Source organism: Serinus canaria, chromosome Z, assembly GCF_022539315.1.
Source record: "Serinus canaria isolate serCan28SL12 chromosome Z, serCan2020, whole genome shotgun sequence".
In the NCBI taxonomy this organism is placed as follows: Eukaryota; Metazoa; Chordata; class Aves; order Passeriformes; family Fringillidae; genus Serinus; species Serinus canaria.
The window spans coordinates 64,398,737-64,411,797 of NC_066343.1; the positions used below are offsets into that span (position 1 = coordinate 64,398,737).

Below are 13,061 nucleotides of genomic sequence, written 5' to 3' on the forward strand. Positions count from 1 at the left end.
ACACAGGGAGCACTGGGGAGCATCGGGAAGCACGGGGGATACTGTCACTGTCCCCTCACGGCGGGGGGCGGTCCCGCACCCCTTACGGCGCCCGGGGGGCCGGGCGCGAGGACATCCGCCGAGCGCCGCCTACGTGCCTCGCGTCCCGTCCCGGGCGCCGGCAGGAGGCGGGGCGGGGCCAAGCAGGCGCGGGCGGGGACCGGCGGGAGGCGGAGGGAGGGGTGGTGGGGGAGCGGCCGATGGCTCTTCTCTGCGCATGCGCAGACGGCTCTCCCCTCTGGGCGCGGGGCGGGGCACGCGCGCGCAGGGCGCTGTGCCCCGGTTGGTTGGGGACGGCGCACGCGCCGGAGATAGCTCCTAGGCCCCGCCCCCGAGGGGGCGGGTACCGGGCGGCGCATCTCCCCATTGGCGGCGCCGGCGGCTGCGCGTGGGGAGGGCGGGGCGGCGGGTGCGGCCGGGCCATGTGTGCCGGGCGCCGCCGCAGAGCGGCCGTAGCCGCCGCCGGCAGCGCCGCACCCGCCCCGGGGAGCGGCGCAGAGCCCGGGAGATGTTCTCCTCTTGGGTCTTTCCCTGCGGCCGCCTCCGCCTCGCCGGCCGGGCGGCAGCACGTCGCTCCGCGCTGCTCTGCCAGCGGACGGCGGCTTCCTCCTCCCCGCCGTGGCTGCCGCTGCTCGGCGGCGCTCACCGGCGCCTACTCGCGCTCGGCGGGCTGAGCCCCTCCGCGGCGGCGGCGGCGGCGGCCGGGCGGGGGGCGGCGGGGGCCGCGCCGTGCGGGGCGGGGGGCGGGTTCCGGCCTTCGCGGGTGGCGGTGGTGGTGAAGACGACGCGGTACGAGTTCGAGCAGCAGAGATACCGCTACGCCGGGCTCTCTGAGGAGGACCTGAAGCAGCTGGTGAGCGGCGGGAGGGGCTGGCGGTCCTGGACACCGAGGGCGTTGCCGCGGGGCTGCAGCAGCGTTGGGGGGATAACCAGGGTGATGCTTCCCTCCGGCGAGAGACGACCGGGGTGATGCCCGACTTCGGAGAGGTTCCCGGGGTGATACGCGGCTCCGGCGGCGCCGCCGGGCCGCTGTGTCCGAGTGTCCCCGGTGTTCCCCGGGCCTGCGTGGGGCGGAGCCGGCGGCCGTGGAGGTGAGCGGGGTCGCGGCCTCTGTCCCCGCGCTCTGCCCCTGCTGCCGGCGGCTCTGCCCTCCCGCCGCTTCCCTCCCCGGGCCCCTGATACCGATGGAGCCGCTGAGCGGCACGGCCTGGAGAGGGGCACGAGTGGCGCCTCTGGACATTCATCGCTTGCAGGCTGCCCAGAGACTTGTGTAGTAAGCGTGTTTGGGTTTTACCCTCTGAGGGATTCCTGTGGCCCTCAGCAAACTGCAGTCTTTTTCTTACTGTGTGTAGTATAACGATAAGAGAAGTGCATGCTGAGGAAAGCAGGGTTGCAAAAAGTCCCCTCTATGCCTTAGCGTGGACTGATGGGCATTTCCTCCGTTTTCTTGCCTCACGTCCATCACTCCATTCTTTATGTATTTTCCTCTATTCAGACAGACAAATCTCTCTCAGATCTACCCTTCTTGTTACAGTTTTTAGAAAAGCCTTTTTCTTTAGTCTCTAAGAAACCTTTAATGTAAAGGTCCATTACTGAAGGTATACTAAGGAAAGCAACTGTCTCTGAGAGTGCCCAGTGTCTTGTTTTCATCTCCATCATGCTCAGTGACCTCGCCCAGTTCTCCTTGTACCCGGTAGCTGTCTTCCCGTGTTCATCTGCCCCTGGTGGGCTGAAAGAAGGAACCTTCAGGAGTTACTTTTTCTGCCAGCAGTCTGCCAGTGAAATCCATGTCACGAGCTCATATTTTTATGCCTTTATTTTCGATAAGTCCATTACTTTAATTTGTTCACAGATTTGTTTGTGTCTGTCAAGTCTTTTGTCTCTTACAGCTGGAAATATTTTAGATCTCTGTTACTTTGCAGCGTTTAGACTACACTGGTACATGTGCTTAACTTACGTGGCAAGGACAAATGGCTGTGTAGCCTTGCTTTGTACAGAAGCAGGGATAAAATGTACAGTATCTATAGCAATGTCTATGTGCTTCAGTTGGTCTTCTACCTCCTATGGAATTCCTGTCCAGACATTTTTTACATGTTTTACAATTACAGTTTGATAAGTTGAATATCAGTCTGTGTTGATTCTCAAGTAGCTTCCTGTTGCTGAAGTGTCCCAGTACTTCCTTTCATACACATTTTAGGGGGGAAAAAAGGTCTCTCACAGCTCTACTGTAAGACTTTTTCTTTTCATTTAGCTCTTTGTGAGAAATTGTTTTTGTTGTTGAATATAAAGGTTGTCCTCAGTGTACAGTTAAGCCCAGGAAAAGCAGATTGGGTTTGTTTGGTTGCTTTTCCCTAACTGCTTCTGTACAGGCTGGACTGGGACGCTGAATCAGTGAGCAGTATTGCACAGCCCTTATGACTGAATGGTGCTCATGACTGAATGTAGTGGTAGCTGCAGTTTCTTTTTTCATGAGAGTGCATATTTTGCATGATTGGTAACCTGTGTCGCTCTCAATATGCATTTTTAAAGGAGTAACTGTGAACTCAGTGAGTGATTATAATTGCAGAAACACCTTAGAGTTTGTCCTTTTGGAGAAACTTGCAGGTACATAATAAATATATTTGGTATTTGTGACAGTTCTAGAATTTCTTTTCTAGAACTGGTGCTTTTTTAATATCTACCTTTACCCTTAAAATACTGCCTTGTGAGGAATTGAAGCAATAAAACTTAGTGTCGCCAGGTAGACAAAGCCCAACTTGCCTAACTATGTGTGTAGCAATATTGAGTTAAGCTCTTGCTGTATGGGCGGGAATACAAAGATTTGTGCAAGAACACATTGAAAAGGTCTTGGCAGAATTTTGTTTTTGAAAAAGAAAATAAGAGAGCAAAGGAATTATCCTTTCTGCTTCTTTCTTAAATTTTTTTAGCTAACCTGTAAAAATTTCAGTATTTGCATTCTGCTGTGACTCTGGTCTCAGATCTTTTTTCCTCAGACTGAGTTAATGGCAGCCTCACTGAATATATTATGTGAAGGTTCAGAAGACTCATCCTCACTGTTGGATGAGTGATCAATTTGTAGCAGAGTGATTGCTGTCAAGTGTCCTTCCCCCACAGTGCCATTGTGGGCAGCTTGAGAACATGATGCATTTTGCTCCCTGGTGTTAGCTGCAATCCATGTTCCCTGTGTCTCTGTTTCTCCTGGGGAGACTTCAGAAACTGCTCCAAGGCAGCTGATCTCAGAAATGAGCCCAGGCACAGCATCTTTGGGTTTGCAGCATGGTTGTGTTGAAGGGCCGTATGGAAGGCAGGGTGTTCATGTGAAAGCCTCAGACTGGGATACAGGCAAAGAGTGAAAGCGAAAGAGTGTGGGAGAGGTTTGGCTCCTTTGATGCTCAGAGCTGCTGGCTGACCCAGAGTGTTGGTGGTGGGGGTTGTGTTGTAGGGGCTCAGGCTTGGTTGGTCCTGGAGGAGACTTGTGGTGTAAGGGAGCTGGCACCAAAGGAAGAGCACAGTGCTGTCATCCTCTGTCATGGACCTTCAGATGTCCAGACACTGGCTATATGAAATACAGAAATTCAGTTTCAAGGCAGTGTTGGAGGTTTAGATTAGAGCAACCTTACCTGGGTTTGTTGCCTGCTTGTTGTGAGCAAAAGAGATATTTGCAAGTTTCTAGAAGATAGCTGATGTCTGTACTTGGAAACTTCAGATATCAGTATAGCACAATTAATGAAAATTATGGGCTTAATCAGTTCAGCCTGATCACCAAGACAGGCGAGCAATCCTGAATGTAGCTGTTTCAATCAGTGTGTTTATGTATTGAGGCTGAATATTCAGTGAGTAACTTAATGCAGAAATGGTGGTGCCTTTGGGCACACATCCTGATGAGATGAGATTTGTTCCATGTTTAAGGACGCTGAAGATGAATCATTGGCATATGCCAATAAGTACTAAAATATTATACAGATCATAGTATATGTCTTTATCCATGATATAGACAGTATAAATCATAGTATCCTTCAAGAAGCAGAATACCAGTAATGGAGGTGACTGGCTGACATTTCTAATAAGCCATAAAGGCCCTGGGCACCTGTAGCATAACCCTTCTGTAGCCTTACTTTTGGACACGAAGTGAATTGTATTATACAAACACTATGACATGTTGCAAAGTCAAAGCTGCAGGTTCACAATTCCAGAACTCAGATATTCTTTCTCTCTGCAGACAGAGATAGGAGAAGTCAAGGAGCAGTCCAGACAGCAGAAGAGCAAAACTAATGGTGGAAAAATGGAGAGCAAGGGCTACTTTTACAGATCTACTAAACACTCTCTTTGCTTTATGAAGCTTAAGGGGCTGTTGGATTTCTAAAGCTTGCAGTTACCACCTTTAAGTTATACTAATCTTTCTCCCAAGTCCCTACAGTTTGTTTACCAGAAGTGACAGCAATTTGCATTTCTTGTGACCTATCTTACTGTGGTTAGCATCTAAATATGACTAGTTACAAAAATGAATGATGTAGTCAACTAATACTGAAGGCTGTTTCATGTTCTGTTTATTTTACTCTCAGTAAATCCATGCAGAGGAACCACTGCTGTTGTCCTTACATAAACCAAGAGAATATAATGCCCGAGTAAAAGATAGAGCTTGTTTCCCGACTTCTGGTTTTTGTTTTGTTTGATAATGCAGATGTGGTAATTTGCTGACTTTTTGCATCTGTAAAGTATTTAGGGAAGATGAACAATTTACCTGTCCAAATACATTTCATACACAATTCCAATTATCTCTGAAAATGTCTTGTCATATGAAAAGTTATGTTTGTCTTGGTCTTAATTGGAAGGAAGTTGTTCAGTGAGGACCAGAGTTGATACTGATTTATTGTTATGGCTGGTTTATGGTTCTTTATTTGGAGCAGGGAGGGAGAGCAAGTTGGAGGTTTGGAACAAGTTTTGGCTCTCTTGGACACTGCAATTGCTAGGGTGGTAATCTCAGTGATGTGAAGTTCATACAGCTTTATAGAAAAGTGGTGTCTGGGTAGGGAAGAGGTAACCTGTTGTCAGGATATTGCTTTCCCTGAATGAGGCCAGTGAGAACTTGCACAGGTGATGCATAGGGCAGCAGCAACATCCTGAGCAGGGCTGTTCAGGAAGGAAGGAAGAAGTGTTGCCCAGCAGGTAGGTGAGCTTCAGCAGGTGCTCCTATGTTGTGTGTCAAAACAACCCTGCAGAGCTGTGGATAGGATGGGCGGGGGGGGGGGGCGTGTCTGTAGCAGAACACTGTCCTCCCACCCTTCTGCTCCTAATTTAGATGTGTACAGCATCAGTTGTTGCTAGCTCATGCAGTAAAGTTTTCATGCCACTTCTTGTGGCAAATGTACTCTTTTACCTTTAACTTGATAAGTGATGGATTTTCAGTTTTAATTACTGAAAAATTCTTTGCTATTTTCTTATTAGATGGTGAAAGATACTCTTTCAGTATCACTTCTGAATTACTTTTCCTGGGTACTAGTGTTACAGGCGTGGAACTCTCATACCACCACCTGAAGATATGATTTTGGAAAATATCCAGGTATTTTGTTCTTAGATTTCTGGTTTAGAAGACTGTGCTTCAGTACTGATGCCTGTGATCCTCTCAAACACTTATCTAGAAAGTACTATGCAAATATTTTCAGAATACTGAGATTTTTGCAAATGCAAAGAAGGCAGCAAATGAAAAAGCAGTATGCAAACTTCAAAGTTCAACTGAATTCTAATTTTAAAATAAAATCTGATAATTTAGCAGACAACTTAAAAAAAGTTGCTTTTCTGAAAATCAGTAAGTATGAGGGCAATTAACCCCATGTCCTTTTGTGGATCCAGGTGTACAGGTTATATTTTAAGGTCGGAATATTAAATAGAAACGTCCTAAATGAATGAGGTGATACTGTGAAGTTTTTCATTGTTCTGTTGAATTCAGACTACCCATCTCTTCTTACCTTGTAACGTGAATTTTTTCAGTGGATGTTCTTTTACAGAGCATATAAAGGGTTTTAAAGCTGTTAGTACTCTACTATTCTCTACCTTATCCTGAAAAGAGGGAGAAGTACAAACTCAATTTAGTGACTTTAAGCATACAGAATTCAAGACACAGGTTATATCCCACTAGGATTAGATAAAGCTAAAGACACCTTTTTTTTAGAAATAAAATTTTTGAACTAATCCACTGGAAACTGAGATGGGTGTAAATGCTTTTCAGGTTTCACAAACATGATGTTCATTTGTTTAACTTTACCTTTGAAATTTGATATATTTGCATCAGTGTTAAGTCACTGTACTGGCATCTGCTTAATTAAATTGTTCCTCCTATGTTGTTATTGTAAGAGGGGTCTGGAAAATGATGGAAACAATTAAATGTGATGTAGTAATTATTTTTTCCATAGGATTTGTTTTTCTAGCACACCATTCAAGTATACTCAGTCACATATAGCAAATAGATAGAAAAATAGGGCATTTTGGTTTAATTCACCTAAATTAAACTTCTTTGACTGTATTACCAATCATACTATGCTTTATACAGGTGAAGAAGGCTGCTTTTTGGAAGTGACTTTATTGCTGGTTTTAAGTGCTTCATTAGTTGTGATTTACAGCATCATGTTGGTGTTGTGCTGAACTAATGAGAATGATTGAATTGCCTGGATTGCACAGGTTTTCTAGAAATCTTTTAGTGAAGAAAGTAGTTACCAGTGTTTATAGTTAACACAACAATTTGCTCTGCCTTAGCCTTGAATTGCAAACTACTATGTGTATTCTTCAGATGTGGTTAAAATGACAATAATGCTTTAATGTAGTGGATGAACAACAGTAAGAAAACAGTTCATGGCATTTTAACTTTTTTTCATGTATGCCTCAAACTCTTGCCCTAAAGCAGCATTTCTGTAAAACTTCAGGAATGTAATGTTGCAGTTAAGTCAGCTATTACAGAAGTAATGGTATATAAAATGCTACAATATCTATACTTCATAGTCATTATTCTACAGAAGATACATTAGTGTACAGCAGCAATCGAAGGCTTGCCCTGACAGTGTAATGAAAGTGAGGGGTCTAAATTACTGAAGAAGAAAGTGAGGAAAATAAAAGGAAAGAATATTCCTAGCTAAAGTAGTCCTCTGGACTTCTGCGGTATGAGGGGTGGTGCAGCAAACTGGTAGAAACATAGCAAGTAGCCAGGAACAATATTGTGAAAAATACTGAGCAATTGACAGCAAGTTAGTAAATTAGTTAGTAGTGCTGGTCAGGTAACTCCAGCATTCTTGCTTTTCTTGTGTGGTAAGAACTGACTTACTGCATTGGTTAACTCAGCACATTTTTTTTAAAAGCAAGCAGATAGAGCCTGTATAATATGTAATAATCCAGACTGGGAAGGGAGGAGGAATTGAATTTAATGCTATGACTTGCAGCTCAACAGTACTTTGTACTGGAAAACTTGATTTGTGTTCAAGGCCTTGTGGGAGGCTTAAACCTGAGCCTTGGTACTTCTGATCCACAGGAGGAGTTTGTTTCAGGAACCTGACTGGTTTCTCTGATGCTTTAGTTAAAATAAATACTCATTATTTAAGCCTTCCTGAAAACAGTGCCTTTATGGATTGGATTTTTTAGCTAATAAGTTATCTGATGCCAGTGCATTTGAAGTTCACTCAGAACCTGCAGCTGCTCACTGAGACTGATTGTAAAGTTCACTTTAGAGAGTGTTTCAGAGCACTTGTGCAAGTCTGATTGATTGACCTGGACTGCAGGCCCTTAAAGGAGCTGGGTGTCCCTAAATGGGTTAATCCACCGTATTATTGTACATTAATTGCAAACTGTACTGCCAACGTAATTGTAGTGAAACTGGCCCTGTCGATAGCAAAAGGTTGAGTGTATTGGGTTTGTGTGGCCAGGTTTCAGTAGTAGCTGTGGCTCCTGTAAGAAGCTGCCAGAAACTTCCTCCATGTCTGACAGCTAATGCTAGACAGATCCAAGATGGACACTCACTGGTGCAGGTCAAGCCATTTAGAGGTGGTACTGTCATCTCAGTTGGTAACATATTTAAGAGGGGAAAAAAATTACTGTGCAAATATAATTGCTCTCGGAGGGGGGCGGGAATATGTGAGAGGATCGGCTCTGCAGACACAAGGCCAATGAAGGAGGAGGGGCAGGAGCTGCTCCAGGCACAAGAGCAGAGATTCCCCTGCAGCCCCTGGTGCAGCCCTTGGTGAGGCAGCTGCAGCACAGGGAGGTCCAGGGGGGAGCAGAGATCACCTGCAGCCCCTGGAGGAGCCACACCAGAGCAGGTGGGTGTGCCTGAAGGAGGCTGTGACCCCACGGGAAGCCTGTGCTGGAGCAGGCTCCTGGCAGGACCTGTGGGTGGTGGAGAGAGCAGCCCACTGGAGCAGGTTCCCTGGCAGGACCTGTGGGCCCACAGTGGAGCAGCCTGTTCCTGAGGGACTGTACCCTGGGGAGGACCCAGACTGGAGCAGTCTTGGGAGAGCTGCAGCCTATGGAAAAGAATTATGCTGGAGAAGCTTTTTGAAAGTTATCTCCTATGGATATCTCCAGCCCAGACAGGAGCAGGGGAAAGAGCTCCTCTAGTTGAGCAGTGTCCAAAACAACTTGAGACAAACTAACTTTATCCCCCATGCTCATGTCCCTTTTCTGCTGAGGGGGGAGGAGGGAGAGCTAGGGCAAATGGAGGGATGGAGGGAAGGTGTTTTTAAGATTTGTTTTACTACTCATTATCCTGCCCTGATTTTGATTCATAATAAATTCAATTCATTTCCAAAAGCTGAGTCTGTTTAGTCTGGGATGGTAACTGGTGAATAATCTCTTCCTGTCATTATCTCAACTTGTGAGCCTTTCCTTATATTTTGTCTTTCCTATCTCATTGTGAAGGTGTGTGATAAGAGCAGCTTTGGTGGGCACCTGGCATCCAGCCAGTCAGGGTCAACGTGCCACATTAAGACAGTGACTTATCAAATGTGGTTATTGAATAAGTCTGGAATTTTTCAATAAATACTTATATTTTACTATGTTTTTTCCTAAATATGGTGGCTTTACTGTCTTGAGTCTTTATCTATAGGCAAACTATATGAAATCTGATAATGCATTTACTATTTCTAATGCAAGAACAATTAGACCACATTTCCCCTTTTAAGAAGTCAGGCAGCTTCTGAAAGGAGTAATATTAAGCATCTCTCTCAGACTGTTTTCACAGGAGAGCTTCTCCAGCCCTCTGATCATTTTTGTGTCTCTCCTCTGTACTCACTCCAACAGGTCCATGCCCTTCCCATGCTGGGAGCCCACAGCTGGATGCAGTGCCCCAGGTGGGTCTCAGCAGAGCAGAGGGGCAGAATCCCCTCCCTCCACTGCTGCCCACAGGGCTCTGGATGCAGCCTGGGGTGTCTTTCTGGGCTGTGGCTCACATTGCTGAGCCATGTCCAGCTGTTCATTTACCAGCACCTTCCAGTCCTTCTCCATGGCTGGTCTCAATCCCTTTATCCCACAGCCAGTATTGGTACTGCCCCAATCCGGGTGCAGCCTCTTGCATTGTCCTTGTTGAATTTTTTGAGGTTTGTACAGACCCAGCCCTCAAGCCTGTCAGGGTTCCATGGATGGCACTTCCACCCTCCAGTGTATCGACTGCACCACATCTTGGTGTTGTCTGCAAACGTGCTGTCACAGGTGTGAATACAGCAGTTGAAGCTCACAAATGGTACTTGTTGTAAGTTATAAGTTGAGGGTAGGTGTGCTGTCATGTGCAAACCTGGGTATCTATTGGGTACAGCCACCAAATTCAGCTCCCCCATCAGGTCCAGCTGATGGCTGATAAAAACATTAACCATTTAGCATTGTGGTTCAAGCTTGCTGTGCCTGCCCTAGGAGACCCTTTTCTGTGGGACACTTGAAATGGGTCTCCAAGGTACAGATTCCTGTTGGGCAAGTTCTGCTAAGGCTAGCTGCTCAGTTTGATTATCTATTTTGTTGCTGGCATTTTAATATCTAAGATTCAGAAGATGAACCATGCTTTAATCCAGTGTACTTGTATGTGGATTATTTTTTTATTTTGAAATAGAGAAGCTTAATATTTCATTAGAGCTCCTAAGAAATCCAGAAGTTTAGTGTATGCCTGACCTGTGAGAAAAACTGCATTTGTTTTTAGCATGACAGATCAAGCTTTGTCTTAACTAGTTAACACTAGAACATAGGATAATTACTTGCTTGTAGATTGACAGTCTTTGATAATTAAGGAAGTTTTGAATGAAAGTCAAGTTTAGTCAGGAATGCTAAAAGAAGTGTATGGCTTGAAACACGTCCTATATTCAAAGCTGTTCTAGTTGTAACTAATGTATTAAGAAAAATATTTTTTCTATAAGTCTGTCAAGATCTTGTTTCTTTTAAGCAGAACAAAACTGAACACTAACTGTCTATACTCGGGACACATGGTTAAATCTCAAGGGACAATTTCTGGAAATACAGGACTTAAAGTGCCATACTCTGCTTAGAAACAGATTGCTGTGTTAGTGCTCATTGTATTTTTGTCTTGAGTTTAAAATTCAATTTTTTTCTATTCAGCTGTCGATCTCTAAATCCGTTAGTATTGCTTGGTGGTTCTTTCTGTAGAAGTTAGGTAGATTGTAAAGCAGTGATCTGTTCTTGTTTTCCAGCTGGAGTGCATGTGTGGGCAAGTTTATTACAGAAATTTGAGAGAGTAATTGTTTCTAGATCTATGCTTTTTGTTGTTAGGGGTTTTTTTTGTTTTGGTTTGGTTTTTTTGGTTTTGTTTTTGTTTTTCATTTTTTCCCCCTTTTTTTTCTTCTTTCTAGTCAGACATTTACTTTAACTCCTCAATGGCCAGCAGTGGTAAAACAAATGATTGGTATTAACTCCACCCTGGTGCAGTTTAAGACTGCATGAAGGTTGGTGCTGTAAATTAAGCATAAACCTATTAATAAGATTATATATGCATACATATAAGGCCAAAGTACATCTGAAAAGTTCAATTTAACCTTACTGGACATGTTGGGGTAGGACCACAAAGATGATCATGGGGCTGGAGCACCTCTTCTATGAGGACAGGACAGTTTGAGCTGTTCAGCCTTGAGAAGAGAAGGCTCTGAGGAGAGCTTGTAGCACCTCCTAGTACTTGAAGGGACTCCACAGGAAAGCTGAACAGGGACCTTTTGTCACTGAGTGTATTGATAGGATGAAGGGAGTGGCTTTAAACTGAAAGAGGGAAGATCCAGCTTAGCTGTTAGGAAGAAGTTCTTTAAGGGTGGGGAGGCTCAGACACTGGTTGCCCAAGAACTTGTGAATGCACCATCCGTCAGTGTCCAAGTTCAGATTGGATGGAGCTCTAATGAACCTGGTCTAGTGAAATGTGTCCCTGTCTAGAACAGGGTGGCTGGAGCTAGATGACCTTTAAGGTTCCTTCCAACCCAAATCACTCTGTGATTCTGCTAGAATGAGTTGCAGAAGGTGCTCAGTTGACAAATTCACTCCAGACATTATCTATGTTATTATATTGAGAGAACACACTCTTTTGTCCTAATGCTTAATGAGCAATGCCAGTAGGACTCAGCTATGGCTTTTCTTTTCCCATTTTCTGAATCAAGAGTCATAAACCACATATGTAGACAACAATGGGTATTCTGATGTTTCTTGGCTTTGTGTTGGCTTCTGTATTTGTGTCTAGAAGCCTTGTCCTTGTTGTGCAGCCTTGTTCCTGCAGGGCAAACATTACTAAAGGACAGCAGACCCATAGTTTAAACTAAATGAGTTAGGACTTGCCAGAGGCGCAGGCTTAGACTACAGAAGGAAGGCAGTCAAGCAAAAGTCCCTTGAATAAGTGACTGTTAGAGGAACTTTGTGAAAAAACATCCTTTCCTTAAAGAAGGATCAGGCCAGGATATTCAAGAAGAGCTATTCTTAGATATTTGATTTAGACCTTTCCTCCTTTAGTCTAAGGAAAAATAGCTCTAGTCAAAGGAAATGTTTTGTTCCCCAAGTATGTTTTCCACTACAAGCTCTTCTGGGAACCTACTTTGTATTGCATTTCTGCTGTGAGGTTTAAGACTACTACTGGAGTTGTGCCTGAATGTATTTGATCAATTTGTCTTTGTTTTTATATGCTAATGCACTTTTTGCGAGAATAGCTCTTGTGTATATATATATATATATATATATATATATCTTGCATTTTATTTTTTGTAGTATTAAGGTCAGATTAACAGGCTTAATTGTAAATCAGAGGTTCCTCGAAAGGAAGAGGAGCTTGAAAGTTGTCTTCATGCAGAATCTAATGCCTCTGTGCCTTTTTGAGGAGTCAGTTGACAAAAGCCAAGCCTTGCATAGGTTTGGGGGCCTGTCTTAATGACCGGGCTCGGGAGCCAGGCTGTCCTTGTGCTGTCTGTACGTCCCAAGTGTCTTCAAGGCTCTTTAGGGAGGTGATCATGCACACATCAACTGGACTGCCTGATCTTTGTCTTCAGCTCTTTTGAAATAAAAAGCAGGTACTGGTCTCAGTTTGGTCTTACACTTTGCATTAGAAATAGTTTTAGTGTGGCACTGAGGTGCTGGATATGAGGCAGGAACAGAAGCAGTGAAATACAGGTATGGTTGTCTGAACATTATCTGAACACTCTTTTCACTGTGTCTGGACACTGGCACAGATTGCCCAGAGATGTGGTAGAGGCTCCATCTGTGAAGATATTCTAAAGCCATCTGGATCTGGACAGGTGGATTCAGGTGGCCCTGCTTGAGCTTGGGGTTGGACCAGAGGTTTGTACTAGCTCAGCCACTCCGTGATTCTGTGCTTCTGACTACAAGGACTATAGGCACTTCTCTGGTTTTTCAGAGTAGTTGAGTGAGAGCAGCTGCTGATTAGCGTTCCTGTTGGAAATACTTGACTGTGGTCAGGCTCAGTTGGGCTTCCCCTTTGTGAGTTCTTAGATTAATGAACTTGCAAGTTATCTCTGAACACAGAGAATGAGGCTGGAGATGAACAGACTGTTGTAATC

General features: G+C 44.8%; 1 protein-coding gene across 3 annotated transcripts in view; it reads left to right on the forward strand.

Moving 5' to 3' along the window:
- The first annotated feature begins 441 nt into the window (after nucleotides 1-441).
- Nucleotides 442-13,061, forward strand: part of NADK2 (NAD kinase 2, mitochondrial) — a 32,949-nt gene continuing 20,329 nt past the window's right edge. For 2 of the 3 annotated variants that reach the window (XR_007780468.1, XM_030237123.2), the window contains exon 1: nucleotides 443-892. Coding sequence is in view for 2 of the 3 variants with exons in the window: in XM_030237123.2 (XP_030092983.2) it covers nucleotides 548-892 (345 nt within the window). In the remaining variant the exon portion in view is untranslated. Of the gene's footprint in view, nucleotides 893-13,061 lie in introns of all 3 variants that reach the window. The other variant, XM_050987001.1, reaches the window with a different exon arrangement.